Source organism: Sorex fumeus, unplaced genomic scaffold (genome assembly GCF_029834395.1).
Source record: "Sorex fumeus unplaced genomic scaffold, SorFum_2.1 ptg000169l, whole genome shotgun sequence".
Lineage (NCBI taxonomy): Eukaryota > Metazoa > Chordata > Mammalia > Eulipotyphla > Soricidae > Sorex > Sorex fumeus.
The window spans coordinates 2,088,041-2,105,027 of NW_026606226.1; the positions used below are offsets into that span (position 1 = coordinate 2,088,041).

Genomic DNA, 16,987 nt, shown 5'->3' on the forward strand with positions numbered 1-16,987 from the left:
CAGTGTTTTCCCTCTGTCCTTTAGCTTCGGGTTGTTCTTTAGGTGGGTCCCTATCCAGCACTGCCGGGAGCAGGGGGCGTGGGGCACGTGGTGCCAGGGAGGGAGCTCAGAGCCTTATACGTGCACTTGCTGGTCCCACTCTGTGTGTGGTCGTTCACTTCCCTCCTGCTCAGCAGCTGAATGGGGACCGGAGCTGGGAGAGCCCCCAAGGCTGGGGTGGAGTGGTGGCTGTGAGGCTGTCCTCTGTGGGGGGAACCTGCAGCCTGGCTGATGCGGGTAAAGTGGGGCAAGGCCTGAAGACGTGGACCCCATGTCGGGTGGGCAGGCGGCAGCACCTCCAGTCCTGACCACCCCTCCGCCCCATAAGCTCAACACTGGGCTGTTTTTTCCCACGCAGGGTTTCCTCTTGTGTATAAATGCCCAGGCTGTGAGTCGGTCGTTTTGGCTCTACTTCTTCGTTAGTTCCTGGCCGGCTAGGAAACTCAGCCAGGCAGGGGTTGGGGTGACCGCCTGGCACTGAGGCCTTCCCAGGACCCGTTTTTAAGAGTGAACTGGGACTCCTGGGAACTTGAAAAGTTGTCCTTCTGCCTAACGTAATCCTGAGATCACACGCTGGACTCTTGTTTTGTCCCATGCGAAGTAAAATAAAGCTTCGGGTCCCCTGGTTTACGGGCCTGCGGGACTGCCCAGGAAATGCCAGACAAGCAAGTCCGTATCTGTGTCGTGTTCCTTTTTACCAGCCCGTAAAACGGTGTAAGCCCCGCTTGCTTGCTGTCCCCTATCAGCTGATCTCTGGTTCTTTGAGCCGTTTGCAGTGAGAGGTCCTTCTCCCTGTGGACCCTCGGCTGCCGCGGTGGTTGCCGGTCTGGGTCTCGGTCTCCAACGGGAGAATGCATCTTGAGGCACTTTCAGATACGAAATTGTGAAGGGTTTTTAGCCCCGTGCCTTCTGGTGAGTTTATTTATGATCGATGTTTTCCCTCCGTCCTTTTTTCTGAGCTGTTGACTTCACACAACAGAGAAATGAGGCCCAGGTTCCCTGCACAAAAGCATTGGCTTGCCTATTCTATTCTGCTTGGGGCAGGCCTGGCAGTGCTCAGGGCTGACTGTTCTGTTCAGCTCAGGGGCATTCCTGGTGGGGCTGGGGATCGAACCCAGGTCGGCCTCATGCAGGGCCAGTGCACTCCCGCTGTGCTTTTGCTCCGGCCCAGGCTGCCTTCGTTTGGAGCTGGACTGTGTCACCTCAGTAGAATTTGGGACCGTTGCTGGCTACAGACTCTGCCTAATCTATTTTTTTTCTTTTTCTTCTTTCTTTCTTTTTTCCCTTTTTGGTTTTTGGGGCTATACCCAGTTGTGCTCAGGGCTTACTCCTGATTCTGTGCTCAGGGATTACTCCTCCCGGTGCTCGGGGGACCATACACAGAGTCAGGAATAGAACTGGGGTCAGCCTTGTGCAGGCCCAGCCCCTTGGGGCCTGTATTCTCTCTCCAGCTCCTGTAGTTCTTTTTCTCTCCTTTGCATTGTCTCAGCCAACCAAGGGAGAAGCCAAGGGCCGGGGCTTGTCCTGCTTTCCTTCGAGAGCCGGGAGCCGCTGCTCTGCCCTTCTTGCCCTAACTCTGTTCAAATGCCCGGGGGATGATGAACTCACACAGGGGTCACCATCTCTCCATGTAACCCCCCCCTCCCCCATCTTGCCTCCGGCCAAGAATTCCATGTCTCAGAATTGATGGTAAAACTCTGGGATTTAATGTAGCCCTACCAGAGAGACCTGGTTCAAATGAAGGCTGTGGCCACAGAGAGGTCTGTGGGGGTGAGAGGCGCTGGGAGGAGGCAAGAGTCTGCGTTCGGAAAACGGGGCGACCACAGACCACAGGGAGAAGATGTACGTGTGTATGTGTGTGTGTCCGACTGAGTGTCCGCCTTAACCAGTGTCTCCTGCTCATTTCTCTTTTCTGTAGCTCTTTAGAGATTCACCATTTTGTATTATCTTTGGGGTGGGGGTCCACCCGGCAGGGCTCAGGGGACCCTGAACCCAGGGCTCCCGCATGCAAAGCCTGTGCTCTTGCCCATTCGAGCATCTCCTCAGCCGGGTATCCATCACTTCCATGTTGAATCTGCATGCCACCATCTTTCCTGTCACCAGGAAACAGTAAGGGACATAAAGTGCTCCCGTGGGTAACTTTTACCCGAGCATTTTCTCAAATAACTACTCAATGATTCGGTGTTTTGTTGTTATTAGTGTTTTTTTTTTTAAACTCAGGGCGATATTTTATGAAGTGATTATATTTAGTTTTTAAAAATGAATTCTGGAATAGTAAAAGCATACGATAGGAACAAGAGCATATCTTAGAATATGCAAACTGAAATTTAAAAATTCAGTTTCATGTCTCAAAATAAATGGAATTTTTGAATTCCAGTGGTTAAGGTGCGTGCTTTGCACATGGTGGAACTCAGCTCTCTTATCTGCCAAACCCTTACCCTGTACTCTCTCCTTGGCCCCTGTTAAAGTCTGTTTTCCCATAAGTATACTCAAAATATATATAATTTTATACAAAGGTCTTTTTTTCTATTATATCAAGCACTTTTTTTTGGGGGGGGGGTCACTCCTGGCTCATGCACTCAGGAATTACTCCTGGTAGTGCTCGGGGGACCATATGGGATGCTGGGAATCCAACCCGTGTTGGCTGTGTGCAAGACAAACGCCCTACCCGCTGTGCTGTCGCTCCAGTCCCCCAAGCATGTTCTTATGCTGCACTGTGTAACTGTTTTGGCTTACTTCATTTCTTAGTCTGGTTTTGGCACCATACCTAGTCATCCTTGGGGGCTATTCCCAACACAGTGCCAGGCTCACTCCCAGCAGTGCTCCAGGACCTCACAGCGCCCGGCATGTGTGCTAGCCCCAAGCTCCCAGCACCATGTGCTGCACACCGAGGGTCTCGCCTCTCCGGCCATCTCCTCCCGTCCCCTAGTGAGACCGTGCAGGTTGGCAGGCCCGGGCGCCGTTAGGCCTCTGTTCCTAAGGCTGCCTTTTGTTCCTGGAAAGCCAGGAGCAAGGACTCTGGGGGCACAGGTGCCACCCACTCTGGTTCATCGTCAGCACCCCCTCCCCATCTCCTCCTGGGCGCACAGACGAGCTCCGCCCAAGTCTTTCTCCCGTGTCGCACCCCTGTCCCTTGTGGCCTCCGCACACCCCAGAGGCCTCTGATCCCATCACGCACAGGGAGTCCAGCTCAGAACTGACACGACACTTAGACACGCCCATTAACATCCCCGGTCACACACGCCTTTGAAATACGGACCGATACTTAACTACACCTTCGCGCATCATCCTTGCATGGAAAGTTTTCGCAGGGGGTTATTCGTTCAGGGTCACTACTGTGTCCCCAAAAGCTTTTATAGGAGCCCCAGTCCCAACCCACCAGCTGTTCTAGGGCTGCTCCAAATTCTCATTTCTTTCACACTTTTCTCTCTTTTCCCTCTTTTTCTCTCCTCCTCTCTGTTCTTAGTTAACCAGTGCATCATTTCTAAGCTGTGAAGCCTTGTATCTGTCAACCTGCTGTAGATGCTAAGAATCCTCTGTGTGTGTGTGTGTGTGTGTGTGTGTGTGTGTGTGTGTGTGTGTGTGCGCACGCGCACGCGCGCGCGGGGCGGGGGGAGAGAGCCTGGGAGGGACCCACAGTGGTCCCCCCACCCTTCACCCCAGCCCAGAGGTATGGCCCCAGGGGTGGAAGGAAGGAGGAGGGAGCACGAGGGTGTGCTCTGTTCCCGTTGCTCCTTCGGGATCACTTGTCTGTCACAGCAACTGCTGTGAACTATGTAGTAAACACCTCTGCAGATGCAGTGCCCGTCAGCCCAGACTGTGCCCACCCCCCGAGGATGGTGCTCAGATCAAGACACACACACGACACACACACATTCACACACACACACACACACACCGGGCATCATGACTTTCCTGTTAGTTAATTGCCTTGCTTGATTGTTTGAATTGTGTCTTCGTCTGCACAGGGTACTCCTCAGGTGTGTTTTTGGGGGATTGTGGGGCATGTGCCTTTCTCCCAAGGGGAGAGCAGGTGGCCTGTGCCCACCCCCCACCCCCCACCCCCCAACACACTCTCCTTTCCATGTAGTTTGCTTCATGGAATCAGCCTGGATTTGTTGCTCACTGTCTTACCTTACGCACCGGTTTGGGAGATTCTTCTGCATTGGCACCGTGTGGTTGAGTCACTTCTCTTTCTCCCTGAGTCCCATGGGACATGCCACCAGCTTTGTCTCTTTTTCTATAGTAGCTGCTATAGAATGCTGGGCTCATGTGAACATTCTTTTTTGGGTTGTGGGGGCCACACCTGGCCATGCTCCGGAGTTCCTCCTGGCTCTACCCTCAGGACTCACCCCTGGCAGTGCTTGGGGAACTACATGGGATGCCGAGGATCGAACCTACATTGGCTGCATGCAGGGCAAACCCCCTGCCTGGCGGGCCCCTGCAGTGAACATTCTGAAACATTTACTGGGCCCCACTCTCGAACATTACTGTGCTTCCAACAGTGAGGGCATGTTTGGGTGACCCCTGTTGGTGCTGGTGGATGAGTTCCAGTGGTGCTCAGGGACCGAATGTGGATCTGGGGTTCTAACCAGGGTCAGCTACATGCAGGACAAGTGCCTTATCCGGTAACGTTTCTCTAGCCCTAAATACTCCTTAGCACCCAGGAGTTGTGATGCTGGGCCACTCTCTTATGTTTTTTCTCAGTAAAGTCATACTGGTATCATATGCATGTGTGAGTGCTCCTTGGCCTCTGTCTCCCCCAGTGCCTGTGTGAGTGCTCCATGGCCTCTGTCTCCCCAGCACGTGAGTGCTCCCTGGCCTCTGTCTCCCCCAGTATGTGTATGAGTGCTCCCTGGCCTCTGTGTCCTCCGTGTATGTGGGTGCTCTGTGGCCTGTTTCCCCCAACACATGAGTGCTCCGTGGTGTCTGTGTCCCCCAGCATGTGTGTGCTCCCTAGCCTCTGTGCCCCTGAGTGTGCGAGTGCTCCCTGGACTCTGAGTCCCTCAGCGCATGTGTGAGTGCTCCGTGCCCTGTCTCCCTGAGTGCAGGCATTTGCCACCCTTGACCTGGTGGTGGTCACTGACGGAGTTAGCATTTTCTTTAACTGCAGTAGTGAGATCCTTCCCTTTACGTTTCTCTTGGCCTTTCTGTGAAGCTTCTGTGTGAAGCGTCTGCCAGGTGTCAGAGGGCTGTACCTCAGGAGATGGGAAATTATACCAACCAGTCACGGTCGGCCCTTCCCCCCCGGCCCCCCCCACCCCCACAGCTGCCGGGATGCCCAGAGCCCCCGTGGGCACAGCATCCGGTGTCCACACGGTTGTTGACTGGGCCTTGTCACTTTTACCTTTAAATCTGGATGTATCCAGCATCTCTTCCTCAGCCATAAAACTAGACACAGTGATAGTCTTGGCGCTCTGCCCCTGTCCTGACAGTGCCTGTGTGCTTTGTTCCAGATGGTTCCAGGTGTTCCAGCCAGGGGAGGACTCAGCCCTGGCCAGTGAAGCTGGGTCTGGTGCCGCCGGCCCGCTTTGCTCGCCGCTGAGGCCCCTGACTGGAGTCTCGGGTAGTTAACTGTCGTGTAGTGCTTGTCATATCAGATGGGTGAGAAATGCCTTATTTTATTCCCAGAGAAGCACGAGCCTGGGTTATGTCCAGAGTCCAGTCCTGTGATTCAGTACGACTTCAAAATGAATAGAAACTCTGATTGCCTAATTTGGAGCAATTATGCCCCAGGTTTTTCCCAAGCTGAGCTGACCTCATCAGGAGGTAGCGCCAGTCTTCTCCTCCCCCCACCCCCCCACCCCATGGAGGAGTCCTCTGTCCCCTTCCCCCTCAGCCGTGTCCTTTTTCTCTCTGCACCTGGCCACTGCCCAGGCTAGCACACCCCACACACTGCGTGCGCGGGCGCGCACGTGTGCGCACACACACACACACACACACATACACACATTTCCTGCTTTGTCTGTCTGTTCTTTTAAAACCCCTTTTTGTTTTTGTTTTTTGGCCACACCCAGTGGTGCTCAGGGCTTACTCCTGGCTCTGCGCTCAGGGATCACTCCTGGCGGGGCTCAAGGGACCCGATGGGGGAGGCCTGGGATCAAACCCTGGTTCGCAGTGTGCCGGGCAGTCACCTCTGTGCTCTCACTCTGCCTCTCCCCCCACAACTTACCCCTCCAGACCACAACAGCCCCCCAGAGTGCCCCACACCAGTATCTCATTCCTTGCTCCTTGGTGACCGTGAGTCCAGAGTTTCTGTTGTCTGGGGTTTGAGCTTACCCCCAGCAGTGGTTCCGAACTCGGCTTTCAGGGGTCACCCCTGGCAGTGCTTGGGGCCTCGTAGGCAATGCTTGGGCCCTGTACAAGGTTTTGTGGGGGGTGGCGGAAATGCCCCAAACTTGATGGGAGAACCCGGTTGAATACGTGAACTCGGTGTAATGATAGAATATACTAAAACCACCTAACAGTGCCATTCAGGTGGGTAAACCCAGTGGCTGAGCCACGAGGAGAGTGCGCCTGTTCCAGATGCCCCAATGCACTTATGAGCACTTAAATGAAAGGGAAATCAGCCTCCAGTACCTAAATTCAGGGCAAAGGAGAAAGGAAAAGAAAAGATCCACAGGCTGAAGTTTGAGGTCCTTGATCCATAAATATCTTTGTTTGTTTGTTTGCTTTTGGGGGGGGCCACACCCAGGGATGCTCAGGGTTACGCCTGGCTCTGCACTCAGGAATTACTCCTGGCGGTGCTTGGGGGATCCTATGGGATGCCCAGAATCGAACCCGCGTTGGCTGTGTGCAAGGCAAACGCCCTCCCCACTGGACTATCGCTCCAGCCCCCTATCTTTTTATCTTCCAATAAAAGACAGCTGGTGCCGCTGACATTTCATGTCTCGCCACAGACCTCCCTGAAGCTGGCCTGTGTGACGCAGGCAGGCCTGCACCTGCGCTGACTCCCTTCCAGTGCCCTGCCCCTGCCCCGCTCTGCCCAGCACACCCCTTCCAGGTCCCACCCGTTGGGCCAAGAGCGGCGTCTGCTAGTGAGTCTACCCAGAGGGAATCTCTTTTCTGCCTCCAATCCTCCCTAATAGTCTGAGCAGTGCCATCCCCGGGGAAGGCGTCCATAAATACACATTAAACACACGACTGGAGGAAGTGGAGGGACTTACTTAGAGGCTGTGAGTGAATGGGAGAGATTTTAAGAGCATAAAAATATTTAGTAAATAATGAGTAAGAATAGCTCCAGAGCCAAAAGAAGGCGAACAGTTCCAGTGCATTAAAGCAAAACTGTTCTTGTGGAGGTCATGCACAGTTCCATCAGCCTAATCAGTGGCTGAATAAATATCCATACTCCTACATAAAAATAAAATAAAATAAAAGATTTCAGAATTCTTTAGAAAATGCAAAAAAAAAAAAGCTGTTCTTGAGGTTCGACACCTGATTAAGCTTAAGGGGTTTGTTTGTTTGTTTGTTTTGTCCGTTGCTTTGAGCCCCACCTGGCAGTGCCCAGGGAGTCCTGCTGAGCTGGGCCCGCGCCTGTGTCCTATGTGCCAAGCCCTCAGTGAGCCCTTTGTGCTCCCTCTCGGGGCCTTTAAGCGCTAAACGTGTGTGTGCCACTGCCCTTTGGCATCCCCCACCCCCACCCCCGGGATCTAGTCACTGGCGATGGCGGGAGAAGGGGTGAGGAAGGGGCTCCTGAGCGTGTATGGGAGGCTCGGGCTGAACCCCGCCGTCTGCCACCACACCATCCCGAGCCCATCCTGGCCCCCGTGGTCCTGGCCAGCAGGAATGGTCCCTTCTCTCATCCTCGCTGCTGTAACTCTCGTGATCCTTCTTCCCAAGATCTAGCATCCTGAAACGGCTTCAGTCGTTTTGATGAAGGTGACTAAAGCTAAAATCCAACAAGAATCTTTTTTTTTTTTGTATAGGCATATTTTGTTGAATTTTCATAGAATTTTCTATTTTTGCTTATGTTGTTACTTACCTTTTTTTTTTTTTTGTTAATTTTTATTAGTGAAACACCATGAGGTACAGTTGTAGACTTACAAAGTTTTGTGCTTGGGTTTCAATTATACAACGATCAAATACCCATCCCTCCACCAGTGCCCATTTTCCACCACCACGGGTCCCAGTATCCCTTCCACCCCCCATCCCCCATCCCACCCTTCCTCTGTGGCAGGGCACTCCCTTTTGTTCTCTCCTTTTGGGTGTGTGGTTTGCAAAAGAGGCATTGAGTGGCAATCATGTTCGGTCTATAGTCTTACTTTCAGCATGCATCTCCCATCCTGGGCGGATATTCCTCACACTCTTTATTTGGTGCTCCCTTCTTTATCTGAGCTGCCTTTACCCCTAGAGTGTGCGGCTGGGCTCCAAGCCATGGAGTGAACCTCCTGGTACTTATCTCGGCTATTCTTGGGTTCCAACAAGAATCTTAGTTACTCTGCTTTGTGTTTCTTGCTCTACCCCCCCCCCCCTTTAAGAGGAAAAAAAAGCAGCTTTATTTATTTATCTACTTATTTTCCTTTTTTGGGGTCACATTCAGCGATGCTCAGGGAGTACTCCTGGCTCTGCACTCAGGAATCACTCCTGGCGGTGCTCAGGGGACCCTATGGGACACTGGGAATCGAACCCAGGTTGGCCGCGTGCAAGGCAAACGCCCTCCCCGCTGTGCTATCACTCCAGCCCCCGATCAGCTTATTTTTTTTACAGAAAACTTCTGCATGGATTTGCTTTTCACCAGTCTGTCCTGGCATGCTTCCAGTCCTGTTTGAGTCACCTGGATCAGTGACCACCTGCAGGCACACTCTGGAGAGTGTCCCCCAGGCTGTGCCCATCTCAGTGTCACTGCCACCATAGTGATGGGCACCCGTCTCAGCCAGCCCGGCTTAGTGCCTGCCCCATCTCCGATTCCCTGAGCGCTGGGCAGTTGTTGGGGAGGACGATGAGCTGCCCCTGGCCTTGCTGGGTCATCTCCAGTGTCCTCGTGTAGCTCAGCACACGCTTGGCGCTTTCCCGCACCGGCTGGAGCCGGGAATCGCTGGGCTTGGCGACTTCTGTGTCTCCTTTGGGGCCGCCGTCTTCCTGCCCCCAACCTGGAGCAGCTGCCAAGATCCTTCTGCTCTAGAGTCCCGGCAGCCCTCCCCGAAGCCACCAGCTCACCCCAAAAGGGACAGCTTTTCCCTTTCCCTCTTCAAGGGCCGAAAGCCCCCCAGTGGTGCGCCAGGAGGGTGGGGGTGGGAGCCCCTGTGTCTCCCCTCCTCTTCCCGCTGCGTTGATTAGAGGGAGCTGCGCTTCCCAAATGCGTTCCAGATTTGGTGTGTGTTAGTAATTGCAGGCTTCCCCACACTGACAGGGGCCGGGTTCAGAAACTACGTCGTGTTCTAGCTGCACGGACCATGAGCTAGCCACGACTTAACTCGCAAGATGCCGTGCAGTGACTGTTTATGTGGAATATGTGCCGGGGGGAGGGAGGACAGTGGCGGCCCAGCCCGTAGTGTCAGGGCACTTAGAGAGTCTGTTGAAGCAGAGGTGAGGGAGCTGCATATGGGAATGAATGAGGAGGGCGGAGAGATAACGAACGCAGCAGGGCCTGCTTTGCATGGGGGAGGCCTGGGTTCAGCCCGGGAACTGCATCTGGACTCCAGAGCACTGCTGGAACACCGCCCCAGCACAGAGCCAGGAATGGCCCCTAAGCACCACCAGGTGTAGCCCCCAAGCTGAAAAAATAAAAAAATAAAAAAACAGATAGAATTGACTGGGACATCCCAGGATTTCTCACTGGAAGGAACTGGCTTTCTGTTGAGAGTTGGGTTCGGGGGAGAGCTCAATGAACCGGTGGCCGGGCTTTGCTTGGGAGGGACACCCAGGTGTGATCTCCAGCTGGTCCATGGAGCACTGCCAGGAGCGACCTGCAAGCCTAGTGCTAGGGGCAGGCTCAAGCCCTGCCCGGTGCAGCCCCAGCCAACAAGTGAAAGTGGTAGAGCAAGCCGGAAAAGGGAAATTTTGCTCATTGATTGTGCTGGGCTCTCGCACCCCGCAAAGAAGAGGCACTCGCAGACGGGACCAGCTCCACTCACCAGACCCTCGCCACTCTCTGCTCAGCGCCTGGTCCTCACAAACTGATTTAAAAGGGAGGCATTTAGAATCCCCTTCCTACATACTCTGGAAAAACATCGCTTTGCTGAATTTCATTTGTTGGGGATTTTAGCAGTATATTCTTGTTCTCTTAAGAAAAATATGAAGGGGGACTAGAGTGATAGTATAGCAGGTAGGGCGCTTGCCTTGCACACAGCTGACCTGAGTTCGATCCCTGACACCACATATGGTCCCCCAGGCCCTGCCTGGAGTGATCCCTGAGCGCAGTGCCAGGTGTTAAGGTCGGAGCACAGCCTGGCATGGCCGAAGAACCCAAAGCAGATAAAATGGTCAGCTATTTAAAATAATAATAATAACAACAACAACAATAATAATAATAATGAAAGGTAAAGGTAAAGGTAAAGGCCCTCCCGTTGATCGTCGATTTGCTCGAGCGGGCCCAGTAACGTCTCCATTGGAGACTTTGTTGTTACTGTGTCTGGCATATCGAATACTCTTGGTAGCTTGCCGGGCTCTCCGAGAGGGGCGGAGGAATCGAACTCGGGTCGGCCATGTTGGCCGCTTGTAAGGCGAACGCCCTACCGCTGTGCTATCGCTCCAATGAAAAGAAAAGAAAAATATTAAAGCATTTAGAGTGTGCAAACTTGAACTTGTAAATTAAAACTGTTGGGTCTCAGGAATTGTGGGTGATTTGGTAGTGCTCTAAATGCAATTTCGTTCATAGCCAACGTTTATTAAGTACCTGCTCTGTTTCAACATCGTCAGTAACGTAAGAGAAGCCGAGAGGGGTGAATCTCCACTCGTTCTCAAGGAGATAGGAGAGAGGAGATGCTTATCTGAGGTCTCTGTCTACGCTCAGGAGTACTTAACAGGAACGGGAAAGACAGAGTACAAGGGACGTGGAGAGAGGAGATGGAGAACGTTTCCTCGGAGACTCTGGAAGGCATTTGTTTTCCATGAATGCCTAAGAATACTTGGTGCTCACAAAGTTGCTCCCCTCAGCCTCTCTTGATGTGAAGTTAATTTTAGACCTTGGGGGATGTGGCCAGCTGCCCCTGTCAGTGCGAGAAGATGCTGAACAGCCAGTGGGTGACGGGGATGTGGCCCAGAGGTGGTTTTGCACTTTCATTTTCTGACATCCTCTCGAGTTCCTGCTGCTTATCATAACTCCGCATGGGGACACGCGGGGACTCGGCTAACGGAAACGCCCCCCTCCCGCTCCCTAACTGGCAGAAGCACAGAACAGACAAGCCCACTGGAGGTTGAGGGGAGTCTGACTGCTGCTGTGGAGGGAAGGAGGAAGCCATTGGCATGGTGGCTTGTGGGAGAAATCAGGTCGAACTTCAGGCTGGGAGTCATGACCAGCTGGTCCTGAGAGGATGTTTCAGCTGAAGGAGGACAGGACAGGGCCTGGCACCGTGGCGAGGTGGCCTGGAGAGGCTCGTCAGAGCAGGCGTGAGCTGTCCAGCGGTGTGGGGCCCCGGCAGGCGGGGGAGCTGGCTGGAGTTTAGACTCAGTGACTGGGACATAGTCTCTGGCAAAGGCAGGAAGCTTCATCAGGGACTCAGTAGGGAGCGGGAGGATTTGCACCGAAACCATGGTGGTGGGACCAGAAGGGTGAGCCCCAGGACAATCTAGGGCAAGGAGAGTCACAGCGGCTCATGCCTCCGTGGAGCGGGGACAAAGGTAGAAAGAAGAGCAGCTGGCAGAGGAGACCTTTGTCACACGCGTCCCACACACGGGGGCAACGCAGGGCTGAGACAGTGCCCAAGTAGCGGGGCGACTCCCTCCATGCTTTCCCGTGGCAGGCCAGCCACGCCTGCCTCGTCCCGGTTTTCCTCCGGCTGGTCTTGTCTAACCGCCGGAGCAAAGGAGGCCAGGCAGGTGCACACACAGGTGCTTTGGGAATGTTCTCAGCTCTGGTAACTGAATCTAAATAAATTGCATATTTGCAGGCGGGTGTCCCATCTGGTGATCTTCAGGGCATGCTGCTTGACACCTCCTCCCCTCAGCGCCCCTCCCCCAGCTCTGTGTTCTGCCCTAGTGGTGAGCTGCCCTAGTGGTGATGGTCGAGCCTGTCGGCCTGTGTCTGAGCCCTTGTGTCTCCAGCAGTCCTGACTGAAGGCAGGATGGGAGAGTCAGGCCCGGTCTGAGTGGGAGCCTGGAGCCCACTCTCTGCACACGGGGCATCCGGGCGTGGTTCCTGGCACCAAGTGGTCCTCCAGGCACAGCCCCTGAGTACCGAGCCATGCGCAACCAAAGTCTATCCGCATGCCCCCAAGAGAGGTAAAAATAACATGAAAACTCTGGGCCACCCAGCCAGGGTGACTCATGGGTCAGCCCGGTGCCCTTCTGTGCTTCCAGCTCGGTCACTGGGCATCTCGGTCCCACGGCGGCCATCAGGGCCAGTCTGGCCTTTCTGAGCCGCATCTCACAGCGTCCCTCATAGCTGGCACGGGGGCGGAGCTTTCCAGGGTCGTTCTGGGACGGAGGCCGACCGCGTCTGTAACCCCTGTCTGTCTGTCTGTCTGTCTGCCTTTCCAGATTTCGGCTTCAGTAACCTCTTCACCCCGGGGCAGCTGCTGAAGACCTGGTGCGGCAGCCCCCCCTACGCTGCGCCCGAGCTCTTCGAAGGCAAGGAGTACGACGGCCCCAAAGTGGACATCTGGGTACGCTGCGCCCTGCTCGCTCCCCACACGGAGACCAGCTCTTCCTGGCTCCCCTGCCGGGTTCCCAGTCCTCTGCCCCCGCTCCTGAGGCCAGGCCTGCACGGGTGCTCCTCCCGGAACGGACGTTTGCCCCCTGCTCGCCAACTGGCATCTCCCCCCAAGATGAGTCTTGAGAGAAATCTCAGATGTTTTCTCCTGAATTGTTTGTGAGCAGAGAAGAGGGTCGGGGTGGGGGGTGGGGGGCCCAGAGAGGGAGCGAAGGCTGTTCCCTTCCCCTGCCCGCCCCGGGCCCGCTGCTGGGAGTGACGCTCCTGCTGTCTGTTTGAGTGCAGAGCCTGGGGGTCGTCCTCTACGTGCTGGTGTGCGGAGCACTGCCCTTCGACGGGAGCACGCTGCAGAACCTGCGGGCCCGCGTGCTCAGCGGCAAGTTCCGCATCCCGTTCTTCATGTCCACAGGTAAGGGGGAACCCTGGAGCTGGAGTCAGGTTCTCGGCCCTTCTGGGCGCCCTGTGCCGCCGTGCCTCCCTCCGCAGCCCCCTTCCCGCCCCTCCCCTAAGGGGGGCCGTGAGTGGGACCGCGCATTGCGCTCAGCGCCTCCCCCCCCCTGCTGTTGCAGAGTGCAGAGGACTCTCCCTGGGGGGGCTCCGATGAAACAAGGACACCCAGAGTCAGGGCGCCCACAGCTTACCCTGTGCAGCGCTGCCCGGGCTCTTCCATCGAGAGGCCCCAGGACAGGGGGGGATGAACAGGGTAAAATGCGGCATTTCCTGCTCCTGTGACATCTGTCCCCCCGACTCAAACCACGTTTTTAAATGAGTGGTGGGAGGGTCAGTAGTTCTTGGAAAGATGTCTGGCCGGAAATGGTCCCCAGGTCCCCAGACCGGACAGGCGCACACAGAACAGGTGTTCAGACAGAATGCTCCCGGGGATAGTGTCCGATCATCTAGTGTCTGCTTAAAACCCAGGGAGCTGCTGCTGGGCCCAGCCATGTCCTTGGTGTCCATACTTCATAGCTGGACATCGCGGTCAGTGCTGTAGGGATAGGAGAGCAGAGATGGCGGGTCGGGGTGGTGAGGGACCCTCTTCCCTGGGCTGGGTGGCTGCGTGTCCCCGGGCAGGAGGAGTGACCAGAAGGACGGGGAGGGCTCCCATGTGGGCTGACGTGCAGAGGGTCTGAATGTAAAGAGGGCGGGAAGAAGGCCCAGTCCCCAGGGTCCACCCCTGCCACCACACGGTCCCCAGGCACCAGGCGTGAGCACTGCCGCTGTTGGTGGCCTCAAAACCAAAACCAAAATGGCAACCAATAAAAGAAGGAATTTTATAGGCAGAGACTTTGGAACAGAATCTCTGGGGCCCCGCTCGCTGCGCCAGAGCGGTTTGTTGGAAACTTCAGTTTTTTCACAAGACGTTAGTTTCTCTCAAACAATAGTCACTCAGACATGAGTGGGGGGACGCGGAATGCGTGTTCAAGGTAGAGCCATAGTGGAAATGTAGAGAGAGGGAAAGAGAGAGAGAGAGAGAAGGAAACAGACAGAGATAGAGAGAAGGGGAGAAAGAGAGATACAGAGACAGAGAGACAGGCAGAGATTGAGAGAGACAGACAGAAAGAGAATGGGGGGAGACAAGGGAGAGCACTAGCATGCCGGAGACTCTGGCTGTCACCCAGACACTCGGGTCTGGTGGCAGTTCCCAGACTGGGGGTGGCGGGGCAGGGTGTGGCTGTTAGAAGGCTCAGACCTGCAGATCCTGCAGCCCGTGGCAGGCCCTGTTCAAAGCCTTTGGCAGGCATCAGCTCACTTAATTATCACCAAACTACTGTGAGGTGGGGGGGGCCGTCGCCTCCCGGTTCACAGGCGGTAAAACAGAAGCCAGGAGACGGGAGCAGTTTCCCCGAGAGAACACAGCCACTTAGTGGCTGCGCTGGAGGCCACATCCAGCAGCGCCGTGGGACTTGGCGGGCTGGAGGGTGACTCCAGGGCTGGCTGGGGCCCGTGCTGCGGGCGTGGGGGGCCGATTGCGCTGCTGGAGGGGGTCATGGTGCCGAGTGACCCTCACGATTTGGGGCACGTTCTGCTCTTTGCAACCCAGACACCACCACCTCCGGGGTCTTCCTGTGTCTCTGGGACCAGCCTTGGGCCTGCCGGCCCCGTTCTCTCCCTCCAGCTTTCAGCCCCGTCCTCCATGCTCCACTTTCCCAGCCCTTGTTCCTTCTGCCATGGCTGTGGCCAGCACTCTGAGGTCCGTCCACTCTAGTGGGATCTGCTCCAGACCACTCCTCCGGGACGAAGGCCCCCTCGCGCCCCCCCCCCCCCCGCCACCCTCAGGCTACCCACCCGCTCCACAGCGTGTCTTGAGTTGACAGCAGCTGAACAGAGTGGCCGCTGCCCAGGCCATCCGACCCCCAGGCCACCATTCCACGGCCCGTCGCTCTGCCCCAAGGCCGGCCCCGAGCAGTTTGTCATGGATATAAACGAACAGCTTTTTCATTAGGCTTCCTTCCCTGCTCGCAGCGCCTCTGAGCCGCTTCATTCCTTCATGGGACCGGAGCGAGAGCTCAGGCGTTTTTTTCCCACCGTTCTTACTGATGTCCCGTGGTTCGCAGTGCTGTCAGGGGTAGTTCGATGCTTTCATCATTCCACGCCCACCGCCGGGGTTCCTATGATGGCCAGACTAGATAGATAGGCAAGTAGGTAGGCAGGTAGGTGGATCGACCCCCGGCATCACAGAAAGCCTCCCCAGCACCAGCAGGAACAGCCCTGAACACAGCTGGGTGAGGCTCATTCCCCCCCACCCCCCGCACCATCCCTTCCTCCAAAGGCATTTTATACTGTGACCTGCAACACACACACACACACACATGCACGCACACGCACACAGAACTGAACACAAGATTTCTTTTTTTTTTAAGTAAAATTTGCTTTTATGTGCAGTATATATTCTGATATATCTTTTATTCTATTCCATGGCGGGGGGGGGGGGGGGGTGGCGGGAAGCTGATCCAAACTTACTAAGTGATCTTGTGACTTTGAAACCAGTGGTTTGGAAACCCCTCTCCAGAGCCATAGTACAGCGGGTAGGGCGCTTGCCTTGCGTAGAGCTGACCTGGAATCGTCGATCCCTGGCACTCCATATGGCCCCTCGGAGCCCACCCAGAGTGATCCCTGACTGCAGAGCCAGGGGGATGCCCTGAAACCGCTGGGTGTGGCCCCCTCAAAATGAACAAACAGACCTTTCCAGCCCAGCTCCCTATCTCCAGCCCAGCGCCGTCCTGCAGCCAGGTACCCTGGCTTCCTTCTGGTTCCCTGGGTAAGCGTCCTCTGGAGGGTACCGCTACTGGCAAGACCGGTCCCACCCCCTCCTCCCTGTGCTAGAATAGATTAGACGGGAGTGGGGGGTGGAGTCTCTGTGTCCCTGCATCTCGGCCTTAGGAGGGGCAGAAACCTCCTGGTGGGACCCACAGCACCACTGGGTTTGCCCCCCCTCCCCTCTCCCTGCCCCTGCAGTTCAAAACCCAAACCAAGAAAGAAATCAGACGTGAGGGAAGACACCTTAGGTTGTTTCCGTTCATTTATCAGCACTGGGAGTTCTTTAGTCCTGGCCTGGACCCAACTTTTCCCTGGTCACCTCCCCTCTTCACGGCTCCGCGCCGAGCTCCACCCCAGCTTCCTCCCGTGTAGCCTTCACCCCAGACAGGGGGGCTCAGGCTCAGAGATGCGGCCGCCACCTCCCCCCGCAGTTCCCTCTCACAGTCGCACTGTGTGGCACGGCCCTGGTGGAGAAATAGCATCCTGCACCAGCGCCTTCCTGGGGGGGGGGGCGGGGGGGCTTCTGTTTACGGGGAGCGCAGCTCCATGCATGGAGTTGAGGTGATTATCCGGAGCAAGCTCAGAAAGAAACACCAGCTGGTCTCTCTGCTCTGTGGAATGTAAATAAACCACACAAACTAGATGGCAGAACGCAGCGAACGGCAGTGCCGGGCTCAGAGCAAATGAGTGGTCAGGGGAGAGGAATGCACGGAGGGGTGGGCATGGAGGTAGGTGCCCCCGAAATGGAGGTGGACTCCCCGGCCAGTGCTCGGTTAAGGTAAACACAGATCCAGATTCATAGCCAGAAGCCCAGAGGGTGCCGTGCCCTGCGGGCCCCTTTCCACTCATTCATTTCCTCTCCGTGGCCTGAGGTCCGGAGCT

The 16,987-nt window shown here is 55.6% G+C and overlaps 1 protein-coding gene across 2 annotated transcripts in view; it reads left to right on the forward strand.

The window, feature by feature from the left end:
• The window catches only part of SIK3 (SIK family kinase 3), a 187,072-nt gene that overhangs the window by 135,735 nt on the left and 34,350 nt on the right, over positions 1 to 16,987 (forward strand). For both annotated transcript variants that reach the window (XM_056107700.1, XM_056107701.1), the window contains exons 5-6: positions 12,676 to 12,800; positions 13,133 to 13,256. In XM_056107700.1, coding sequence (XP_055963675.1) covers positions 12,676 to 12,800; positions 13,133 to 13,256 — 249 coding nt within the window. The remainder of the gene's footprint in view (positions 1 to 12,675; positions 12,801 to 13,132; positions 13,257 to 16,987) is intronic.